The sequence below is a fragment of the Vicugna pacos genome, chromosome 12 (assembly GCF_048564905.1).
Source record: "Vicugna pacos chromosome 12, VicPac4, whole genome shotgun sequence".
Taxonomy (NCBI): Eukaryota; Metazoa; Chordata; class Mammalia; order Artiodactyla; family Camelidae; genus Vicugna; species Vicugna pacos.
Window position 1 is genome coordinate 22,296,022 of NC_132998.1, and position 20,610 is coordinate 22,316,631.

General features: G+C 36.7%; 1 protein-coding gene across 4 annotated transcripts in view; it reads left to right on the forward strand.

The window, feature by feature from the left end:
- Positions 1-20,610, forward strand: part of MSRB3 (methionine sulfoxide reductase B3) — a 158,099-nt gene that overhangs the window by 45,510 nt on the left and 91,979 nt on the right. For all 4 annotated transcript variants that reach the window (XM_072973019.1, XM_072973018.1, XM_072973020.1 and 1 more), the window contains 2 exons: positions 1,812-1,920; positions 3,542-3,619. In XM_072973019.1, the coding sequence (XP_072829120.1) occupies positions 1,812-1,920; positions 3,542-3,619 (187 nt within the window). The remainder of the gene's footprint in view (positions 1-1,811; positions 1,921-3,541; positions 3,620-20,610) is intronic.

Consider the following 20,610-nt stretch of genomic DNA (forward strand, 5'->3'; position numbering starts at 1 on the left):
TGTTTTGTGGAAGGTCAGGAGAGGCGCTATTTGACAACCCACAGGTCTACTCAATGGTGTGCTTTTCTGTTTGGCTCTGGTTTGCTCTTTTCCTGCCTCCATATTTTCTCATAGAAAATCAACCCCTCTATCTTGGTGGCCCTGGCCCTGACTCTGGAAGCTAACATCCTTCTTTAGTCCCACAGTCAGGGTCACTGGCTAGTTAAGTTTCTCCTATTCTAATTTCAGTGATCTCACATACTATGACATTAGGTGCCTTAAAAGTAAAGGAAGTAGAAAACATTTCTACTCCTAAATCATATTTATTTAATATTTCAAAAGAAGTTGGGTTTCAATTCAGGAACCTAAGCGAGCTTTCTTCTAGTGATGTCAAAACACAGTAAGAAATTTTTGCATGTAGGGCCATCTGCAGGCCTCTTTCTTTCACACTGTGATGGAAAAGCAAAGAAAAGCAATTGCACTGTAGCAATACGGGTTGCCATGTCCCGGAGTTACAGGTCACCCCTCAGTATCCACAAGGGATTGGTTCCTGACCCCGTGCAGATACCAGAATCTGAGGATGCTCAGGTCCCCTCATGTAAGTTGCTGTAATATTACATGTCATCTATGCATATCCTGCCTTATACTTTAAGGCATCTCTAGATTAGTTATAATACCTAATACAGTGTAGATGATATGCAAATAGTTGTAAATATAATGTAAATGGTATGTAAATAGTTGCCTTAGGATAGCAAATTCAAGTTTTGCTTTTTGGAACTTTCTGGAATTGTTTTTTGGTTGGGGGGGGATATTTTCCGTAATGTTTGGTTGAATCTGCAGATGCAGAACCCAACTGTATTTCTTTTCAATCATTTGTTCAGGTACTACATAGAAGCAGGTGTTGTCTGAACATTTTACTGCAGTCTATATAGGTTGAAATAAAAGCAAACATTGTTATTAGAACCATGTTAAAATTATTTTACCATTCAAATACACTTAATCAGCAAAGTCTTCCTAGGTATACTTTGCAAAAAGAAAAATGTAGTTCTCTAAAGTCACATTCACTCTTCATTTTCTCTTTGTCTTTCCCCCTCCCTATTTATTTCACGTTTTCTTTGGAACTTCAATCTGCATTACTATACATGCCTTCTACTGGAGTTTATTAAAAGTTTCTTGCTGCCCGTTTGACATGGTAAGATGCAGTCTTTCAAGAGATGTTTGTATTTAAGGACTCTGCAGAACCTAGGGAAGTCTGACAAAATCACAGAGAATAGCAATTCCTAGTCATGGAAAAATAACTCTTTAGGGTTCAATAAATAAAAAATAAAATAAAATAAATACGATGGTATTTAAATCACCCAGGATGGAAATTGAATGATGAAGGTTGCGGGCTATTCTACTAAGCTGCAAAATTATTGAATGGAGATATTGTTTAACATAATATGCCCATCATCTTATATATACAGCGCAAATGCTTACAGGATTACGCTTTTTGAATTTGTTTGAAAAAAAAAGAAATTGAGAGTGTTGGGAAACATAATAGATATGCTCCCATCTTGTGAGTGTTCAGTGAGTTTTTACTGTCTCGGGCTAGCAGCTTTGGCTGGAGTGCATTGTCAGCACTCCAGAGGGCTCTCCTGAATCTTGAGTAACCTTCTCTGTAAACTGAGAGAAATCATCGGCTGCAGTTCAGGTAAGATTGTCTCGTGTGTTAGGGGCCAGTCTGGTCACTGAGAAGTGACTGCAGAGGCTGTGTTGTGGCGGCCAGCCAAAGCAATTATTTAGGATTCAAGCTAAAAAGCCTCTTTCTCCCATATCCTCTCTCTTTCCAGGGTCATGTAGGGATAAAAAGAGCTGTAAGGTGGTCTTTTCCCAGCAGGAACTGAGGAAGCGGCTAACACCCCTGCAGTACCATGTCACTCAGGAGAAAGGGACCGAAAGGTAAGGCGAGCTTACGAAGAAGTCATTAAGCAAGAGCTAGTTTTCTTCATCCCTCACCACCCCACCACAACCTTTGAATCCTCTTCCTTGCCATTTAACTTAAAGGATTCCACACTTATTTGCTAAAGTCTACAAATTAGTATCCTTGAAAAGGCTGAAAATGGTATTGTTTAGGTTAAGACTAAGTTTTATGTATTCTTTCCCCCATCTAATGAACACTCTATCTCTCGTAAAGTCACAAGGCTTTTGTTAAGGGCCTGTTTTTATTTACTACAAAATGTGTGGCAGTAATAGCGATTTAGGTACATTTTTGGGGAAGACATCACAGTAAGCAAAACCATGAGGGACATGGCACTTTGCCAGGATGCTGAAAATTTGAAGGTGGCCATTGTAAGTATAGACGTTTTGGCTGCAAAAAGAAGGTAGCATAATTTAGTTCCTTTCTACCCCACTCCAATTTCTTTTTGAAGCACATGTGGAGAAAGTATTTATTGGCTCATTTGTGGTTGGAATGTCAAAAATTTTCAGTAACTGCCCTCACATGGCTTTGGTCCTTGGAAGTTCGCCCTAAGTCCTGAAAAAAGAGTTTGTTCACTTCCAAGACTGTTTTTAGTGAATAAAGTCTCTCTCAGCTGATTCCAGCTCAAAGGTAACTTGCCAAAGTCCAACCATTTTGTTGTCTAATTTATACCATGGAGCTTGGCATAAGGCCGTAACTTACCTCTGATCCAAATTTATTAATGATGTAACTTCTTGTTTTCATTCATGAGCTGAAAGAGCTCTTTACCACACATGGGGTCCTTGTTAATAGGCAGCTCTCTCTTCCTGTCACAGTATATACTGTTTACTGAATTTACCAAATGTTGAATCTCTGACAAAGTCCACCCTTACTGCACAATGAGCTAGCAATGGACTTCAGTCTTAGCCCAAGACGTCTACTCGTCCTGTTGTGTACATGACTAGCAAAATGATTTAATGCACACAAACAACTAGAGATTAGGTCATTCTTAAAAATTCTGTTTATAAAAAAATTGGACCTCATAAAGAGGGTGAAAGGATAATAAAAACAAGCTGCAGAGCACATAGACTTTTTGTTGGGCTAGCACAGCTGATTTGTATTAGCTGAATGACCTCCTAGCCTTTTAGATTGTTAACTTAGAAAAATATTCCCTTAAAGCTGCAATATTCCTTTTCAAACCAAAAAATAAGACTCCTTCCACTTGAAGTTTTGGACCCTTCTACATTTTCTCATATACACTCTTGGACACTGTAGAGTAGCAGAAATATTATGTAATAATGTTTTTTCTGTGAATCTGAACTACAGGCTTTTTTTTTTTAAATAGGAAAAAACATTTTCTAAGCATTACATAACTAAATGGCTTGCTTTTTTCTTTCCCTTTATTTAACCTGTACTAGTTTGGAGTAGTTATATGCACGTTTTATTATACGGATTTGAAATATATTAGTAATGTTTAGATTTCCATATGTTTGGTCTGTTCTCATTTGAGAACAAAAGGCCCTTGAAAGATTTATTAGAGAAATATATTTTAAGCAAATACATTCTGTAAGAAATAATGCTAACTTTGTTTAATTTTTTTATGCTCTGTTTATTGTGTATCAGTGCCTTCGAAGGAGAATATACACATCACAAAGATCCTGGAATATATAAGTGTGTTGTCTGTGGAACTCCATTGTTCAAGTAAGTATGTTAAAAAAAAAAACCATGGATAGGACAAATCACAGATGGCAACAAACTTGGTATCGCTTGTCCACATCAGAATTTTTCCATTACTAAATTTTCTTATTTCTATTTTTTCCCCCACAAAATGAAAATAGTTATTGACTTTCATGATAAATTACCAGTTTGGTAGACTGGCTGATTTTCCATTATTTGCATCTTAAAAAATCCCAACATTAACTTGTTCATCACAGTAGCCATGGTGCTTAGCAGGTATGAAAGAAATTTTTGGTGAACATAGAAATGTCTATGTATTTATTGATTTTTCTAACTTCAAGTGATGGCCCTAAATTTATTTACTGGACCATAATGGAAGTTCTTTATGGGCATCCTTCACATCCTTGGTGGAGTAATATCCACCAAGTTGATTATTCATACTACTGCAGTAAGGGGCAATACCTATATTGAAAGTAAAATGGGAATTATAACAGATCCTTATACATTTGTAAGCAAATGACATACTATGACTTTTAATAATTTTTGCATTAATCCAGAATCTTTATTTTAAAGATCCTAGTAGTTTATTATAAAACAGGCAGTAAATAGACTTTTTAAACAAAATAATTTAAACAGTATATTCTGGGAATTTGGATCTTATTCAAGAAAGAAAAGTCTTTACTAAAAAATTATTTAGGTGGAGAAAATACTAGAAGCCCTGTACTTCCCATGTGGATGCTGGTTTGGGGGAATAAAAAGACAGAAACCTTAACTAAGAGTAAATATCATTTATTTAAAACAGAATTACCAACTTCTTAGGGGAAATGAACAAACAAGAATCTGAGATGTGTAGCATGTGAAACATACTTACTATCTCTCCACAAATGTTTCCTTTTGAAAACACTAGCATTTACAGATTTTCCAAAAATAACAGGAAACAGTAGTTTCCTTAAAAAAATTTTTTAAAACATTTAAAACCTTTCTTAACTTGCGTAAACCTCATTGTACATTAGTGTTGGTTGAGAATCTGTTCTGAATTCTTATGTATGTATTCTTCCTTTTAAAGAACCAGCCCTTCAAATTGTCACCCATTTTCTCTCAGAAAACACACATCTTTATATTTCAACACCTTTAGCTTGTGTCATAATAGTTGATATAACACTTAAGATAGTTGCTGAGCCATGTTAAACTTGTTAATATCCCAAATGGTAAAAATTGGCCACTTCTCCTTTGCTTTTTGTTTAAGATTCTTCATTTCTCTCCCTATTATGTAATTCAGTAAAATAGTGGATCCAAGGAAAACTTACTGTTTTAAATAAGAAACAGAACCACTGTAAATGAAGGATTTGACCCATGTGACATCTTGAGTCACAAACAGTGAAAGCAAGGCCCTTATTCAAACGTAGGTACTGGTGGGGTTCAGGGAGTTTCATATTTGATGCGATATTGACTCTAAAGGAAACTTTGGCATTCTTGTAAGGAAAGCTTTTTTTTCCCCAGTTTTTAAGGAATATTTTAAGGTTAATATTTTTATTATTCTACATTAAAAAACAAAAACAATCGCGTGCTTCTCCATACGTGATTTACTGTCAGTTTTAGGGGAAACAATGTCGCTACTTTGGCCTTCATTGTAGAATGCAGTAGTTCTTTGGTCTAGTGTTGCTGTCTTCATACTGGAGAACTTGTACCCTAGGTGTCCACAGGGTATGAGGCCCCAGGGCATGGATAGTTTTGAGGGAAGCAATTTTCTGGTCCTCAACCTCTGTATGTATGCTTTTCTGAAACTGCTCTCTGTGTCTGAGAGAGTCTGTAGTCAGCTACCGCTTCCTTCCTGTCTCCTCTGTCATAGTCGCCTTCCTCCCACTTCATAAAAGATGGCATGCCTTCCACCCACCCCAAATCTTCCTATGATTTATTGTCACAGGGTGAAATCTCTAAGGCACCAAGCAAAAGGACAGTTCAGGAATGTATCACTTCTGAAGGAAAGACCCATGAAAGGCCAAAAAAATATGAAGAAATATTGAACTGGTAAAAAAGTATTGAAACTGGCAAGGCTCAGTCTGCCCACCGACTGTCTCCTTACCTCTCTCTCTCCATCTATTGTCTGTTTATCTGTTTTCTGCAGGTCTGTTTAAGTGAGATGTGTGTCACGAGAACATGTATCAACATATTTATTCACATTTTTTAAATGAAAGTGTGTGTGTGTGCGCATGTGATGTGTACAGAAAGTAAGTCTGATTTCCTTGATAGAGAAGCAAATGAGGAAGGACTGCCTATGCAAATTATTGGTTATATGCTGGACTTCTCCATCTATTAACAGATCTAGATATGTCACTCTAAGGGTTTGACAAAAATATATTTTAAGCATGTGATCTATATACAGAACACCAGATAATTTATCTTTTTCAATTATTTAAATTTTTGATGAGAAATTTTAGCTGTCACTTTAAAATATATGAGGAAGTGCGCATTAGTCAGCACCCAATCTGGATACAGAAGCCACGCAGTCATTTGAACAGGAAAGTTTAATTTAGAGACTTACTGCATGTAATAGAGAATTGTGGTAATGAGGGATTGGCTAGGAAGAAGTAAATAGGAATTCTAAATAACACGGAGATAGAAATTTGGGAAGCTGTCATGATCCCTAGGGCTGAGATAGAGCCCAAGGAAGAGCTTCCCCTGCAACCCACCCCCCACCCTCCCCAGGGCTGATGGCACAGGAGTCACTGTGGAGCCATGATGGTGCAACTTTCCTGAAATCTGCCTTCAGGGATTTGCTGGAAATCTTCCCTCTGGGACCCCAGGGAAAGCTGTTTGCAGGGAGGTGTCTCACTGGAGGAGCTCCACTGCAGAACTACCTGAGGGAAGCACCTGGGGAGGCTGCTGGCCACCAGCTGCTGCTCACTCCTGTGCCCTGAAGGCAGCACCTCGCTCCGAAGAAGCTGCTTGTGCCTCAGGAGCCTGTCTCCAGAGAAGCAGTGTCGCCCCAAGGGCTGGGGGCCGGAGACTATGCACACACTAGGGAGCTGGGTGCTGGGGAAGCTGGCGGTGGGGCCTGCAAGTAGGGAATCTACCTGCACTGCCAGAGCCAGACGCTGGGGAAGCTGCGAGCTCTGCAGGAGCCTGTTGAGCCGGCTCCCTGAACCCAGGAAGGAGGAGCGCTCTTCCCTGCAGCCCTTCTCCCGTGCCCTCTACTGACAAAGTTCAGTACCATGTTAGCTGACCAAGAAAAGAATACTGAAAGGTCCCAGATCAGCTTTAGCAGAGCAGGCAAGGAAGATGGATTTAGAGGTGGTGAATTGATAACCGGCACAGAGTCTCTGCTTTTCTCAGAATTCTTTGAGAGGTTTATGAGCAAAAGTTTGAAAACCACTCACTCGTCTAGTGAGTTAATGGCATCACTATCAGACACCCTCTTGAGATAGTTGGTTTCATACTTGGAACCCAAAGTGCAGGAAACAATTGAGGTGTGTGTCTCTGAGTGTGGATGAGAAAAAGTGTGTAGAGTTTTTGTTTGTTAGAGAGGGAGGGAGTGAGGGAAGAAAATCAGGCAGGAAAGATAAAATAGAGGAACAATATGAGAAATAACAGTGGGAGGGAAACAGATGAGAAATAAAAAGAAATAAGAGAGAAGTGCCAAGTTTAAAAGTGCCTTATCATTAGCAGTATGAAAAGGTTGTTTTCCCAACAGCCATTTCTGCTATCTCATTCATACTTACAGTGTGTGTGTGCACGTGCGCACGCATGCATTCACATACGTGTATAATCCTCTTCATTTATTTAACTGATATATATATATATATATATATATATATATATATATAAAATACTTCCTTACAAAAAAGGCCATTCAAACTTGCACTCAACCTAAATATATTCCCTCTCAACAATATACCACTTTTTCACTGCTTACCAAGTACAAGAACCTTATTCAGAGGCTACTTATAAACCAAATGTGTAATTTATTCCATGGTTCACGTTTTCTTCACATTCACAAATTCTACCAAGCTAGTTTATTTCTCATAGAGTACTACTGACTTTCAGTTAGTAAATTAACTGACAGAAGTAAGAATGTTCTCTTCTCTGGTTATTTGAACTTCTAAACTTTCATAAAATGAATTTATTGCACATCAGATAGACCAGAGAAGGCATTGGTGAAATAATTTAATTCGGAAAGTATTTTTGACATCTTGTATTTTGCTTTGGCTGACACCTTGCCAGGTGTTGTGAAACAAAGTAAACTTATGAACTATTTTTTCCTTAAGGTACTTATAGTTTGGTTGAAGTGATGAGAAAAACACAATAAACAATTACAGAGTGTGGGAAAACAGCACTAATGTCCGTCTGAATGTGCCTGATTGATATGCTTTCATGAGTAATAATAGGAAGGTGTATGACGGCATCAAGGTGGGGCCCATTTCCATGGAGGAGAAGAGAACACAGTGTACCAGGCAGAGAACACCTGATAGAGATGCCATATGAGGAGAGCAATTGGAGATGGGATCAAAAGTGGATTTTTCAAGGAAATAGTTATGAGACTTGTCCAGTAGAAGTGGGGAGGTGAGTCATGTTGGAGGTAATGGAGAAATGGCTGGAGGGTTAAAAAGGACCGATTAAGGAAGCCTTGGGATACCAGAGAAGACATTTAAGTTGCTGCTTGAAACCCTTAAAGCCCTGGCATCCTTTCCTCCAGGAAGCCCTGTCTGAGCCTTCTGGGGTGGACTCCAGTATCCTTCATCTCTGCTCCCATAGCACCTTGTATGCGCTTGCATCGTTGCTCCTTCTACTCCATTCTGTAATTATCTGTTTATGTGTCTGTCTACCCACCAGTAAGTGAACTCCACAATTACAAAGCCATGCCTTAGTCATATTTATATCTCTAGCCCCTGGCATGTAATAATCACTAAATATTTGTTTGTTGAGCAGATGCATGTTGGACCTTTTTGAGATAGATTGTGGAGAAACTTTGAATAAGATAACAGCATGATGAAAATGTGGATTAAGCCATAATGGTGCATAAGATAGATTTCTGGAGCTGATAAGAGAAAGAAGTAGGGGTTTAACAGCTTCCATGGGAACTTTTTTTCCTTGTTGGCTGATAAACCTCAGTGTTATCCATGATAATTTTAAAACTTTGAAGAACCACATAGGATAGTTTTTATTTTCTATACATTTACTAATCAGGCCTCACACCAAATTGATAGCTCATTTTCCACAGGTTCACTGATGATGATGATGATGATGATGATGATGATGATGGTGATAATAATAAAAAATAAGAGCTAACACTTAGATAGCAATTACCGTATGCCAGGCATGGTTCTTAGTGTTTTATATATATTCCTTTAATCTTCACAACAACACATTTTACAGGTGAAGAAACTGAGAGAGGGCAAGTATTTTGTGAAGGTCATACAGACAGGGTACAAATGGATTTGACATAGTGATGCTCAAACTTTTAGAAAAGAAGAAAGTAAAATAATTATAGGAAAATATTTTGTTTTGGTCACTCTAGTCTGGTTATTTTGCTCAGCATAATTGGAACAAATGCAACACACAGACACACATCTCAATTCCCTGAAAAATCTGTCCTTGTCATAGTATTTAAGTTGAAAATTGAAGACCATTCCAATCTAGGGAGGGCTGAACCAAAAGTAAATAGATCCATCATGGCAGGTCGTTAAGAAGAACTGAGCTGTGGGCTGGTTGCTGTCCTTGGGGAAGTCTCTTGGAATCCTGACAGGAAGATGTAGCCAGTGTTCAGGAAGCCATCAGGCCATTTCACATCTGCGAAGTAGGGCAGCAGCTGGATTCGTGGGCTGGATTCTAGATATTAAAACTGGAAAATCATTTTATTTTCACTGCTAATCCCATTACATTTTCTCAAGTAGCTGTGTCCCAAATTTTCACCCTTGTTTTTGAATTCTCTCCCTACATTTTTGAGACGATTGAGGGCAACTGACATGAGCTATCTGAAATGTCTTTCCTTCTGTCCTGAAATTTCTTTGTATCTTCATTTTTATCAAACATACAGAACAAGCACAGGCTAAAAGCAACTGGTAGAACCAGTTGAATATTACCCCAGATGTGTGGCCTCAAATTCATCACCTATGAAATGGGGAAAATAAAACCAAACAGGTGTAAGAACTAAATGCAGAAAAATGCCTAGTATATGGCAGGTATTCAACAAATGTTAAATTCAAGTGGCCTGACCAAGTTTAGGGAACATATACTATCACAACAGCCTAAGAGATGCCTTATAACGTGAGAAAGTGCAGGCTTTATTAGAGAGAGTCTGTCTGTTAACAGTAGATGTTAGTGTGATGAGTCACTGCTCCAGCTGTGTTGCTACATTTCAAATGGGACTCTGCTGCAAAACTATTCACACATGCTGCATTTCACATGCGCCTCCTGTGCAATTTTATTCCAGGCTACTAGAAAATTTAAGCCCTTTTCAGCTCTTTAAGAACATAAGCCCTTTCACTGAAGAAATTCCAGTTCAATGCCACACACAATTTACTCAACTATGCTGTTCCATTTACCACTAAAGGAGACTTTAAACATAAATTTTTCCTCTTCTGATACAGTGGTGTGTGTGTGTTGGGGGCAGGGAGATGTGAAAGCATGGAGGGGGAGGAGAAAGAGAGAAGGGAGAGATAGAGTTTTCCATTCTTACTCTTTCTTCAGATCTCATTTTCCCAACCCTTTAAAAAGCTATCCATATGATATTTACTCATAAACCATTCCAGTCACTGTGGAATTCTACTAGGGAGGGTAACATGAACTTAACTGCAGGCTCTCTTTTTATGGAACGCTAGCTGGAAATTGCTCATAATTCTAGCAAATGTTTCTTAACCTTTAACAAAGTGCATTTAACTTGAATTTAAAAGATCTAAAATGCCCTTCACCTCATTCTAAATCCTTTAACAAAGTAAGCTTTCCATTATGATGAAACCACTATGAAATGAACTAGATTTCTGAGTAGTGGCTTACTTAAACTTTTGTTGTATCTAAATAACTCGTATTGAAGAGAATACAAAATTATCTTCTCTAATTCCATTGACCCTTCCTGTCTCGTCCCCACATACGGTGATTTACAGGAAGAGAACCTGTAAGGTAGGGAGTTACTTTTGTATCTTCATTTCATGTGAAAGCTCAAGACAAGACCACAGGTAGACTGAAAGAAAAGTACTTCCTGGAGCTACTGGCAAAGACAGGGAGAGAAAAACATTGTTAATGCCTGACTCTTTAAACCATCAGGAAAAAAGAGAAAAGCATAAATGGTTTAAAAGTGTAGCACAAAAGAAAGGAAGGGAAAGAACAACATGCAAAGATAATTATAACTACATTTCTCTGTTTTAAAACTACATAATACATGTAAAAAAATTGAAGCAACAACTGGATAGTTGAAAGTGGGTGTATGAGTGTACGTGTATGTACATGTGTTTTGGGAGAAGAAAAGTGGAGGAAGATCAGTCTTGCCTTGTTTTACCTAAACCACAATCCTAGCTCTTTAGTTAGTTTTCCAAATGTAGACAGAAATAGCTTAGATTATTCTTAGTGAATTAGAATGGGTCATTCGAACAAACTGGGAAATCTAATAGACAAAAATTTTAACTGTAATTCATGTCAATTTATCTTGTTTGTGTAAACATGACTCAGAAAATTAATGAACATTTATTATTCCAGTTCACAGACTTGAAATTACTTAAAGATAGTTAATTAAAAAATAATGTGCAAGTCTTAGCCAGTACTTCTGAGGCAATCCACAGAGCTGCTCTTCTTGTATATGAATAATTCTTTTTTCAAAGCATGGTCACTAATTCAATGAGAATAGCATAAATTTTCAGATACACGTGTTCAGTGTGTCTTACGCATGGATAAGTGACCCACCGTATAACATTATCAAAGAAAAGTGCAGAATCCATCCAGAGTACCAAGTGGAAGCACAGTTTTGTAAAGTTCCAGCACAGACTTGCTGCATAACCATAAGCAAGTTACTCAGACATTCCATCTCATTTTCCTCATCTGTCAAATGGTGAGAATAACATTAACCTGTTCTAACCCATAGCACTACTGTACCAAATGAAATAATCACATAAGTATGCTGTAAAATATAGAAAAGTGTAAGTATAAAGTAAGGTGTGTAAAAGCTGTGCAGCTCTAAATAAATTTACGCGGTGAACGATAAGCAGCATGCAAATCTAAAATCAAGTCAGTTTCTGTCAAATAATTTCTTAAAAATTTAGTCTGATTTCTAAATTCCCCAAATAATCTGACTTAGATGAGTAACTGAGAGTCTTAAAATACATTAGTTATTTGCAAGTGTCTCCCTAACAAGTCTAGAAACTTCCTGAGAGAATAGGTCATGCTTTAGGATTTTTGTAACACACATCCCCACCCAGTGCAGGGCTATAGGACTTTGCATATCCTTGCTCCTTAGTAATTTGTTAAACAGATGGTTGAATTCCAGTAAATCAAGAATAACTGCAGAATTAAATGATTCAAGTTGATACTTGAACAGTGGAAGTATAAACAAATACTTGGTTATGGATTCTCTAAATTATTATCCTCTACCACACTTTCCAAAATATTTTCTGTAGACCACATATATGGAACTTACTTTTAGTGGATGATTATTTCAACAATAGCATTTCTTACAACTGCAGAGATGCACCTGTCCCAACTAAGGGAAAGATGGAAATATCTGTGGCTAGGATTTTTTACAAGGGAACATTGAAAAGAACAAAAAGTGACAAAAACCAGCATCAGCCACCCAAAGCTCTATCAAAAGGAAAGTTCATAGATAATACTTTGTCGTAGGGGGCTGCCCTATGCATTGCATGATGTATAGTAGCATCCTTAACCTGTACGCGCTAGATGCCTGCAGTACCTGTCCCTCCTCCCCATTCCCTGACCCCTTATTGTTGTGACAAACAAAAATTTTGCCAGATATTATCAAATACCCCAGGATGGGGAACAAAATCACCTCCACTAGAGAGTAACTGATCTAGACAGTCAGCAAAACAATAAATCAAACTCTGATTTCTAGTGTCTGCTGATTACTGTGGTGCAAATATTTCCACCATAGGCTGTTTCAAGCTACAAATGTGACATTACTGAATGTTGAATTGGGAAGAGATGTGTATTAACACCATTATATAGTATTTCTGTAATACAGATACAACAGATGTAAATAACATAGAAAACAGTTAAATTTAGTTTAAAAATTTATTAAGTGGTGAATTTTGGGTACTTATTATCTTTGTTTTTAATATAATTTATTTAATTGTAAGTTCATATAATTTATTTTAAATAATGCCTGTGTTTAGTCACTGGCTCCCAGAGTTCCCAAATTTTAATGGTAGGCTCTATTTGGCTTTAGCATACTAATATAATGGGGACAAATCAAAAGTAGACCAAATTTATCAATAATTGCAACCCAACCCCAAGTGAGCTCAGTCCTTGATTGGATTAAGGTAATCTTTTTATTTTTTCCCCTTCCCCTCCTCACTGCAGCTGCCTATCAGAGGACAGGATAAACCCTCTGTAGAAGATTACATCATCATCATTTAGAGTCCAGTTTTTCATACACAATGTCTGGCATTTATCAAAAATTACCAGGCATACTGGAGTAAAGGACCAAGGGAAGTAAATTGACAAAAGAAACAGGTCTGTAAATGGCCCAGATATCCAGATATTTAAGTCATCAGGCAAAGACTTTAAAATAACTGTGTAGTATATTCAAGAAAATAGATGACAAGATGGAGAGTTTCACTAGTGAATAGCAATCTGTTGTAAAGAATAAAATAGTTCTAGGGCTGAAAATGCAATAACTGAAATATAAACACTTGAGATGAAGTTAATAGCATATTGGGCATAAAAGAAGGCAGGATTAGTGAACAGAAAAGAGGTCAGTAGAATATTTTCAGACTGAAGCTAAGAGAGCTAAAAAAATGAAAAATTATTGAAAAGATGCAAGATACACAGTTTCAGGTTTAACATATTAGAGCCACAGAAGGGGACGAGAAAGATAATGGGAAAGAAGCAGTATTTGAAGAGATAATAGTCAAGAATTTTCCCAAACTGAGGGAAAAACACAAGTCACAAATTCAAAAAGTGCTACAAATCTGAGGCAGGATGAATACAAAGAAAACCACATCTAGACACGCTACAGGAAATCTGATGACAATCAAAGGCAAAGAGAAAATATTAAAATCACTCAGATAAATTAACTTGAACAATAAAGAATTAGAACTGTTAAATCCAAAAGATTGCTCTTCGAAAAGACCAATAAAGTAGACCATTTCTGTTATTATTCCTGTGCTATTATTACAAACTGTCACAGAAAATAGATAAAACTTTATCAACTTCTTTGACAAATTTAACATACCTCTAAAACCAAGATATGACAAAGACTTTATAGACATAGAAAAACTATAGACCAATCTGTTTTATGAAAGTAGAAGTAAGGATCTTAAATAAAATATTAGTAAAAGGAATATAACAATGTGTTGAATGAGTAACATGCCATGGCAAGGTGGGGTTTATTTCAGGAATGTACGAACAGTTCAATACTGGGACTTCTTAGGGAAAAAATATGATCATTTTAATGTGCCCAGAAGAGATTTTATAATAATTCAAATTGCATTCTTTAATTAAAAAAAGAAAACTCTGAGTGAAATAGGAATAGAAGTAAATACCGTGTTTCATCAAATTTAAGAAGCCATTAACTGATTTATTGTTACTTCAAGTAACACTAAGAAAAGAAAAAAACCTGCCAAGTAATAGTGAAACGTTTGTTTATCATAGACACATCTAGTTTTCAGAGATGTTAGCATGTTTGAGATAAAAAGTGCCCACTATAATTAATGAAGTACATACTATAAATAGTGTTGGGGCAGGCAACCAGCTAAGTATTTAAAAAATAAATTTAGATCCCACCCTCAATATTTTACAGCCCAGTATCTTATACTCCAATAAAGCCTAGGTTAGATAAAATTTTAAAATATTTATAGTAAGGGAAAATATAAATGGATAATTTATGTAGTATTGGGGTGAAGTAAGCCTTTCTAAATAATATTCTCAAAGCAGAAATCAAAAAGAAAAAATATATAGGTTGGACTACCTAAATATTTTACATTTCTATAGATCAGAACACTATTTTAAAAACTAGCAAACAAACCAACTGGGAAAATATACACCCAATCCATGTGACAGACAGGAAATTAATATTCAAAACACAATTGAGAAAGACAGACACTAAAAAAAAGGGCAAAAGATATAAACAGATACTTTTCAAAATAAGAAATATAGATAATAAATACAGGGGAAAATTATCCACCCCTTTGTAATAAAAAATGCAGTAAAAGGAGGAATAGTTTTTTACCTACCAATTTAATGAACACTTCCAATATCATCAAATTCAGTGTTGGTCAAGGTCTGGGAAATCAGCAGTTTAAAGTAATACTGGGTAGTGTGAACTGGCAGTAACATTCTGGACAATTTAACAAGTTATGCCAAAAATCTTAGAATTCTCCATGCCATTAATCTAGCAAATACACTTCTAGGAATTTGTGCTAAGATGTCATGTTTTATGCATAAAGCTACAAGAATGTTTTAATCTTTTTATAATAGCAAAAAAAAAATTAAATATCCCAAATAAGGGGCTAGCTAAATGAACTATATAGTAAAAATATATATGGCATTTCAAATAATGCTCTAAAAGAATTTTAGTGATCTGGAAAGAAATTTTAAATAAATTTAAAAGTTTACAAAACAGTAATTACATATGACCCCGCATTTGTGAAATGCATGTATTTATAAATATATGAATAGAAAACAGTTTAGAAGGTTATGTACCAAGTGTTAACAGTAGTTATCTCTGAGTGGTTGGACTGTAAGTAATTTTTTTTTTTTTGCTTATCTATCCTTTTAATTTTTTTAAAGAGAAGAACATGTATTTGGGGGGATAATAAGAAAACTATTAGTATTTTAATATTATCTTTACTCAGTGTTACAAACAGTGAACAGTTTATTTTTAAAACTTTAAAAACATCATCTTTATACCCCCAAATTTATCTTTTCCCAGTGATAATTTGAAAGAATGAAATGGAATGGAATCTCACTTTATGTAACTCTATTCATTTAATAATCTAGTCACATCTCAAGTAGACACTTTACCTACTGCCTTCTCTTCTAAGTTGTTGCTCCCTTTTTCCCCTCTCTCTCTTTTCCCCCTAAGTGACTGGTAACAGTGACGGTGACTGGTGACGGTGACGATGACCCAGGGAAGGCACCTACTGGGAGCTTAGACTTAGCTCTAATCTAGTAGATTCACCTACCTTTTCTTGGCCTCCCCTTCAAGCATCATTTCAAATTTTCTCCCTCCTCATTACTATCTTCTGTCTTCCTATGGCCTTCACATAGTCCTTTTCCCAGACATCTGGAAATAATTGATGAAGGACTAGACACCAAAATCAGAAGATTGTATTTCCTTCCAAACAGACTTATTTTTATAAACTGTTTATCATGTTTGAATTAGGAATTTAAAAAAAAAAAAAACCACCTTTGAATGAAGACTTAACCATGTACCAAGCATTATGCTAAGAACTTTAAAGAAAATTATCATCTCCTTTATTCTTTGTAACTTAAATAGAAAATCAAAGCTCACAGAGTGCATATAATTTACTCAAGGTAACACTGGCAGTGAGAGATGGAGCTAGGACCCAAATTCAGGGCTGTCTGACCCCAAAGGCACCACTCCTTAGCTTCTGTATTATGTTCTAATGCCTCCCTGGATTCTGACTGATTGTTCCTTTTGCTTAGTAATTCACCATCTGGTAGCTATCACACCGTGGTGTTAATTGGTGCTAATTTTCTGATGATGGCCAAGTGACTACACGTGGATTTTAAAGTGGAGAAAGCCATGATTAAGGTGCAGGACATGAGGTTAAAGTCACAACTTTCCCCACTTAGTGTGTATGATTTTGAATAAGCTACTTAACCTCTATGAGCCTTAATTTCCTCATTTGTAAGATGAGGATAATACCCTCACAGGAACTTTTGAGAGGACTAAGTAAATAATGTTGAGATGTTTTGTAAGTGAAAAATACACTTTGTAACTGTGGAGCATTGATTCTAAAACACTGTAAGGATTGGCATAAATTGCAACTTTCAGAGCTAACATTCATTAGAGAAAGGGAGGGGTGCCACTTACTTAGAACAGAGACCAGAAGGTCTTTTAGGTAAGTAATGCTTTAAAATTCTGGGGAGTTATGTCTGTTTGCTGGGTGACTCGCATTCCAGTGGTTATTGCAGATTAGTGTTGATCATAACGAGTAGTAATTTGCTGCAGGACATGAAAAGGGAGGAGATGATTTTGCTTGTCCAGCATAAAGGCAGATCTACAGAGAAACCCAGGAGAAACAATAGATAATTGATAGTCTTAGTCTCACAAGTTGGCCAGCCTATATCCAGAGTGCTCTGTGGTGCAGTATAAAACCCTCACTTTAAAAGGTTTATAGGCAAAATGGACCACATTCAGAGAAGAGTAACTGATGGTTAGGAGACTCAAAATCATGTCATTTGAAGAGATGAAGGAAGAGAACTGAAAATGCCTAGTTTAGGTTGAAGAGAAGAGTCATGGAACCTTCACAGTCTACCTCAGCAATTTGCGAATCTAGCTGTCCATTAGAAGCACAGATGCTGCCCCACCCTGCCCCGCAGTTCTCATTTAGAAAGATTACGGTGGAGCCCAGAATCTTTCTTTCTTTAAGCTCTCCTCTAATTCTTGTGCTTAGTTACCATGAGTCTAGATGAGGTTTAAGGAAGATTTGCCTTAGGGTGATGTCAACAGAATGATGTAAGGGAGGGAAAAACCACTACAGACAACAGTTAAGAGCTGAAAAGATTCATCAACTGCCTGAATATGTGATTGGTGAAAGAACCGTTACTAAAATTTAATCTGATGTTTAACACCTGGCTTGGGAGCAAAGCTGATGAGTTTAGTTTCGGAGGCCTGATTGATTTCAGGTTTTAGCTTAGAATTAGGTACATCAGTATTCCCCAGAGTGTGTTCTAATGAGTATTTGTCTCATCAGAATACTGAGGAGCATCCTGCATTATAGTAATTTCATAACATGTTAATATATGTTCCATGAAAAAAAAAAAGAATTCTAGGGATCAGTGACACAGGTTTGCTTATTGGGAAACACTGAGTAAAAATAAGTCAAATGGTTGCTTTATCATAAAAATCAAGCAGTGCACAATTCACTAATATTCACTGTAGAGCTCCAGGAGTAGCATGTTATATGTACCATTTTTGAAAATTTTTGACCACAGAATCTTCTTAATCGAGGAACACACTGTGAGGCTAAAATGTTACTGATAACACATACTGGGAAATGCCAGGGTAGATAAGGAAGACATTTAAGTTTAGTATGAAGGCCAAGGTCGAGGGTATAGATATCACAGAAGGGATGAACTAGGCTATGAGACGCAGAATGAGAAGCAGTCAATGGTTCGGCAACATTAGAGAACAACTTTAGTAGTAGCAGTGAAATCAAGATTGTGAAGATTTTAGGATACAATCTCATGTTTTCAAACCCCAAGTTGAAGTGGAGATAATGTGGTGAAGTATTTGAAATTGGAATAACCCCAGAAAACACAGTCCTCATGGTTACCTCATTGTAGTAAAAGAGGGTGTGTTGATGCTGACCTCTTATGACTGGAGGGAATGCAAACTCAAGGGAAATTTTTTATTTATTTATTTATTTTTTAATAAATTGAAGGAAGTTGTAAAGTGGGATATATTTAAGGTATTAGAAATGAAGTAAAGAGATTTAAAGAACAAGTAGAGTAAACTTTAGAAAAGAAGATTAACTTTCCTTCTTCTAGGCAAGAAGGTAAAATAAAATTTTTTAGATTAGTAATTGTTCATCTGCAAGATGAGTTTTTAACATTTGTGTGTGGGGGGGTAGCCAGCCTCTTTGCTTGTGTGGAAGTGTTACGTTTGCTTGCCGTGGAGTAGGCGTTCCACACGTAGCAGCTCTCACTAGAGCTGCTGTGGTTTCCACTCCGAACACTTACTGCATTGTGCCACCACCAGTGAGTACGCAGAGGAGAGGAGAGTCAAGGTCAAAACAGATAGCTGTATTTGGTTTATCATTCCTATACTTCAAGACCACGGGTTAGCTGTCTGTAGCCCATGATTCCTTCTGCTGCTTATATTTTGTCTTTATTATCTTGCATTTGACTTGGAACAAGCTGTACTTTGGTGCACTTGCATCTTGATTTGTTTTTCAGTGGTCATTCTGGTTGCCATTTTTCTGCTTTAAGAAAAGTTGGCTTTATGCTGCTGGAGATTTGCACATTTTACATCTATGTACTCACTTAAGGATATAGTGTTAATGGCCGTCGCATGACTCATAGTCTACATAAGCATAAATTAACTCCAGTACCTCTGTGGTGTGCCCTCTTTGAGATTGCTCTGGAAGACCACCCAGAAGGTGGAATTTACACAAACTGCAAAGGCCCATTCAACTTAAACTGAGCAGCACCGACCAAATTACACCTGCATCCTTCAGTATGAACCAGCTACCCATTTGCTCCTGATTGAGGTTCAAACTGTTGATCTTTAACTATAAAGGGCTTTATGGGCTGAATTATGGCTACTTTAAACAAGACCTCTTCCTTGAAATAGAGTGCTTTGCACATAGTGAGCACTCCATAAATGCTCTTGGCTATGATTTAGTGAACGTTGAGATCTTCCGGTGAACTTCTGATCATGGTTTCCAGTTCTGAGGGAAGGGCTCTTGATAATGAATCTTTGTCTTTTGTATTATTTTTTGCTTGACAGTTTAATGGAGTATAAGTTTACTGATCACGCAAGACATACCTTTTTAGTGGTGAATCTTTTTAGGTGATTTGCTGGCCTACTCTGAGTAAACTATGAAATCTAAGGTTTTATCATTTGAGTCATGTGGCCAGAAATTTCAATAACTGTGAAATCAAATGTTTTTGGTAAGTTTGCCAAGAAGGTAGCAAATGTATCTTTTTTTTTTGCTCTGGCACTAGGTCTCTTCTGACAGATTTTTCACTTGTTTGGTGCTTAGTTCAGTGCCTCCCCACAAAGATAACTGTATAATGGTGATGCATAACAGTCGTGAATTTGGAAGTTTACACAGTGTGGCAGGAATTGTTTTACTTCCTTACTGGGTAAAAACTTATTTTGGAAATTACTCATATAAAGAAATTTAAATAGAAAGGTGGGATGCTTTGTTATTTTAAATTGGAGGAATTTTGCCATCTAGGTCAGTGGTTCTCAGGGTCAGCTGGAGAATTTAGAGTACAGATTTCCAAACTACTCTGTGCTTTTTAAAAGCATGATATAATCGTACCGCTTCCAGACTCATTGATTTGGGCCTAGGGAACCAGTGAATTAATATGATTTTTTGTCCCCAAATTAGGTCACAAAAGGGTTTGTATCATCTCTTTCAAAGGCAGTTATATACTTTTCTATTATAAAGTATGCTTTTAGTATCTTTAAGATTAAAAAAATACAATAAAGTTGTATTAATCTGAGATCCTTTGTGGGACCATACAGCTTGAAATTTCCTTCTTGATTCTACCAGTTCACAAGAATAAATCAGGAATTAACAACAACAACAAAAAAAAATTACAGACAGTAAAATGACTCAGAAGCAGCAAAATCTACTCTTCTCTCATTTCCCCTCCATATACTAAGTAAAGGCACTATTTGTTATCCAGTTACTTGAGCAAAAACCTGGCTATTCTCTTTCCCTCACCCTCCATATTTAATCTGCCAACATGTTTTCTGCTGGGCACTTTCAAAATATGTTCTGAATCTGACTCCTCACTATACCTACTGCTTCATCATCATCTTTAGCATCTTTCACCTGACCTAATGCTATGGTTTCCCTTTTTCTTAATAGACTTTATTTTTGAACAGTTTTAAATTTGCAGCAAAATGGAGAAGATTGTACAGAGTTCCA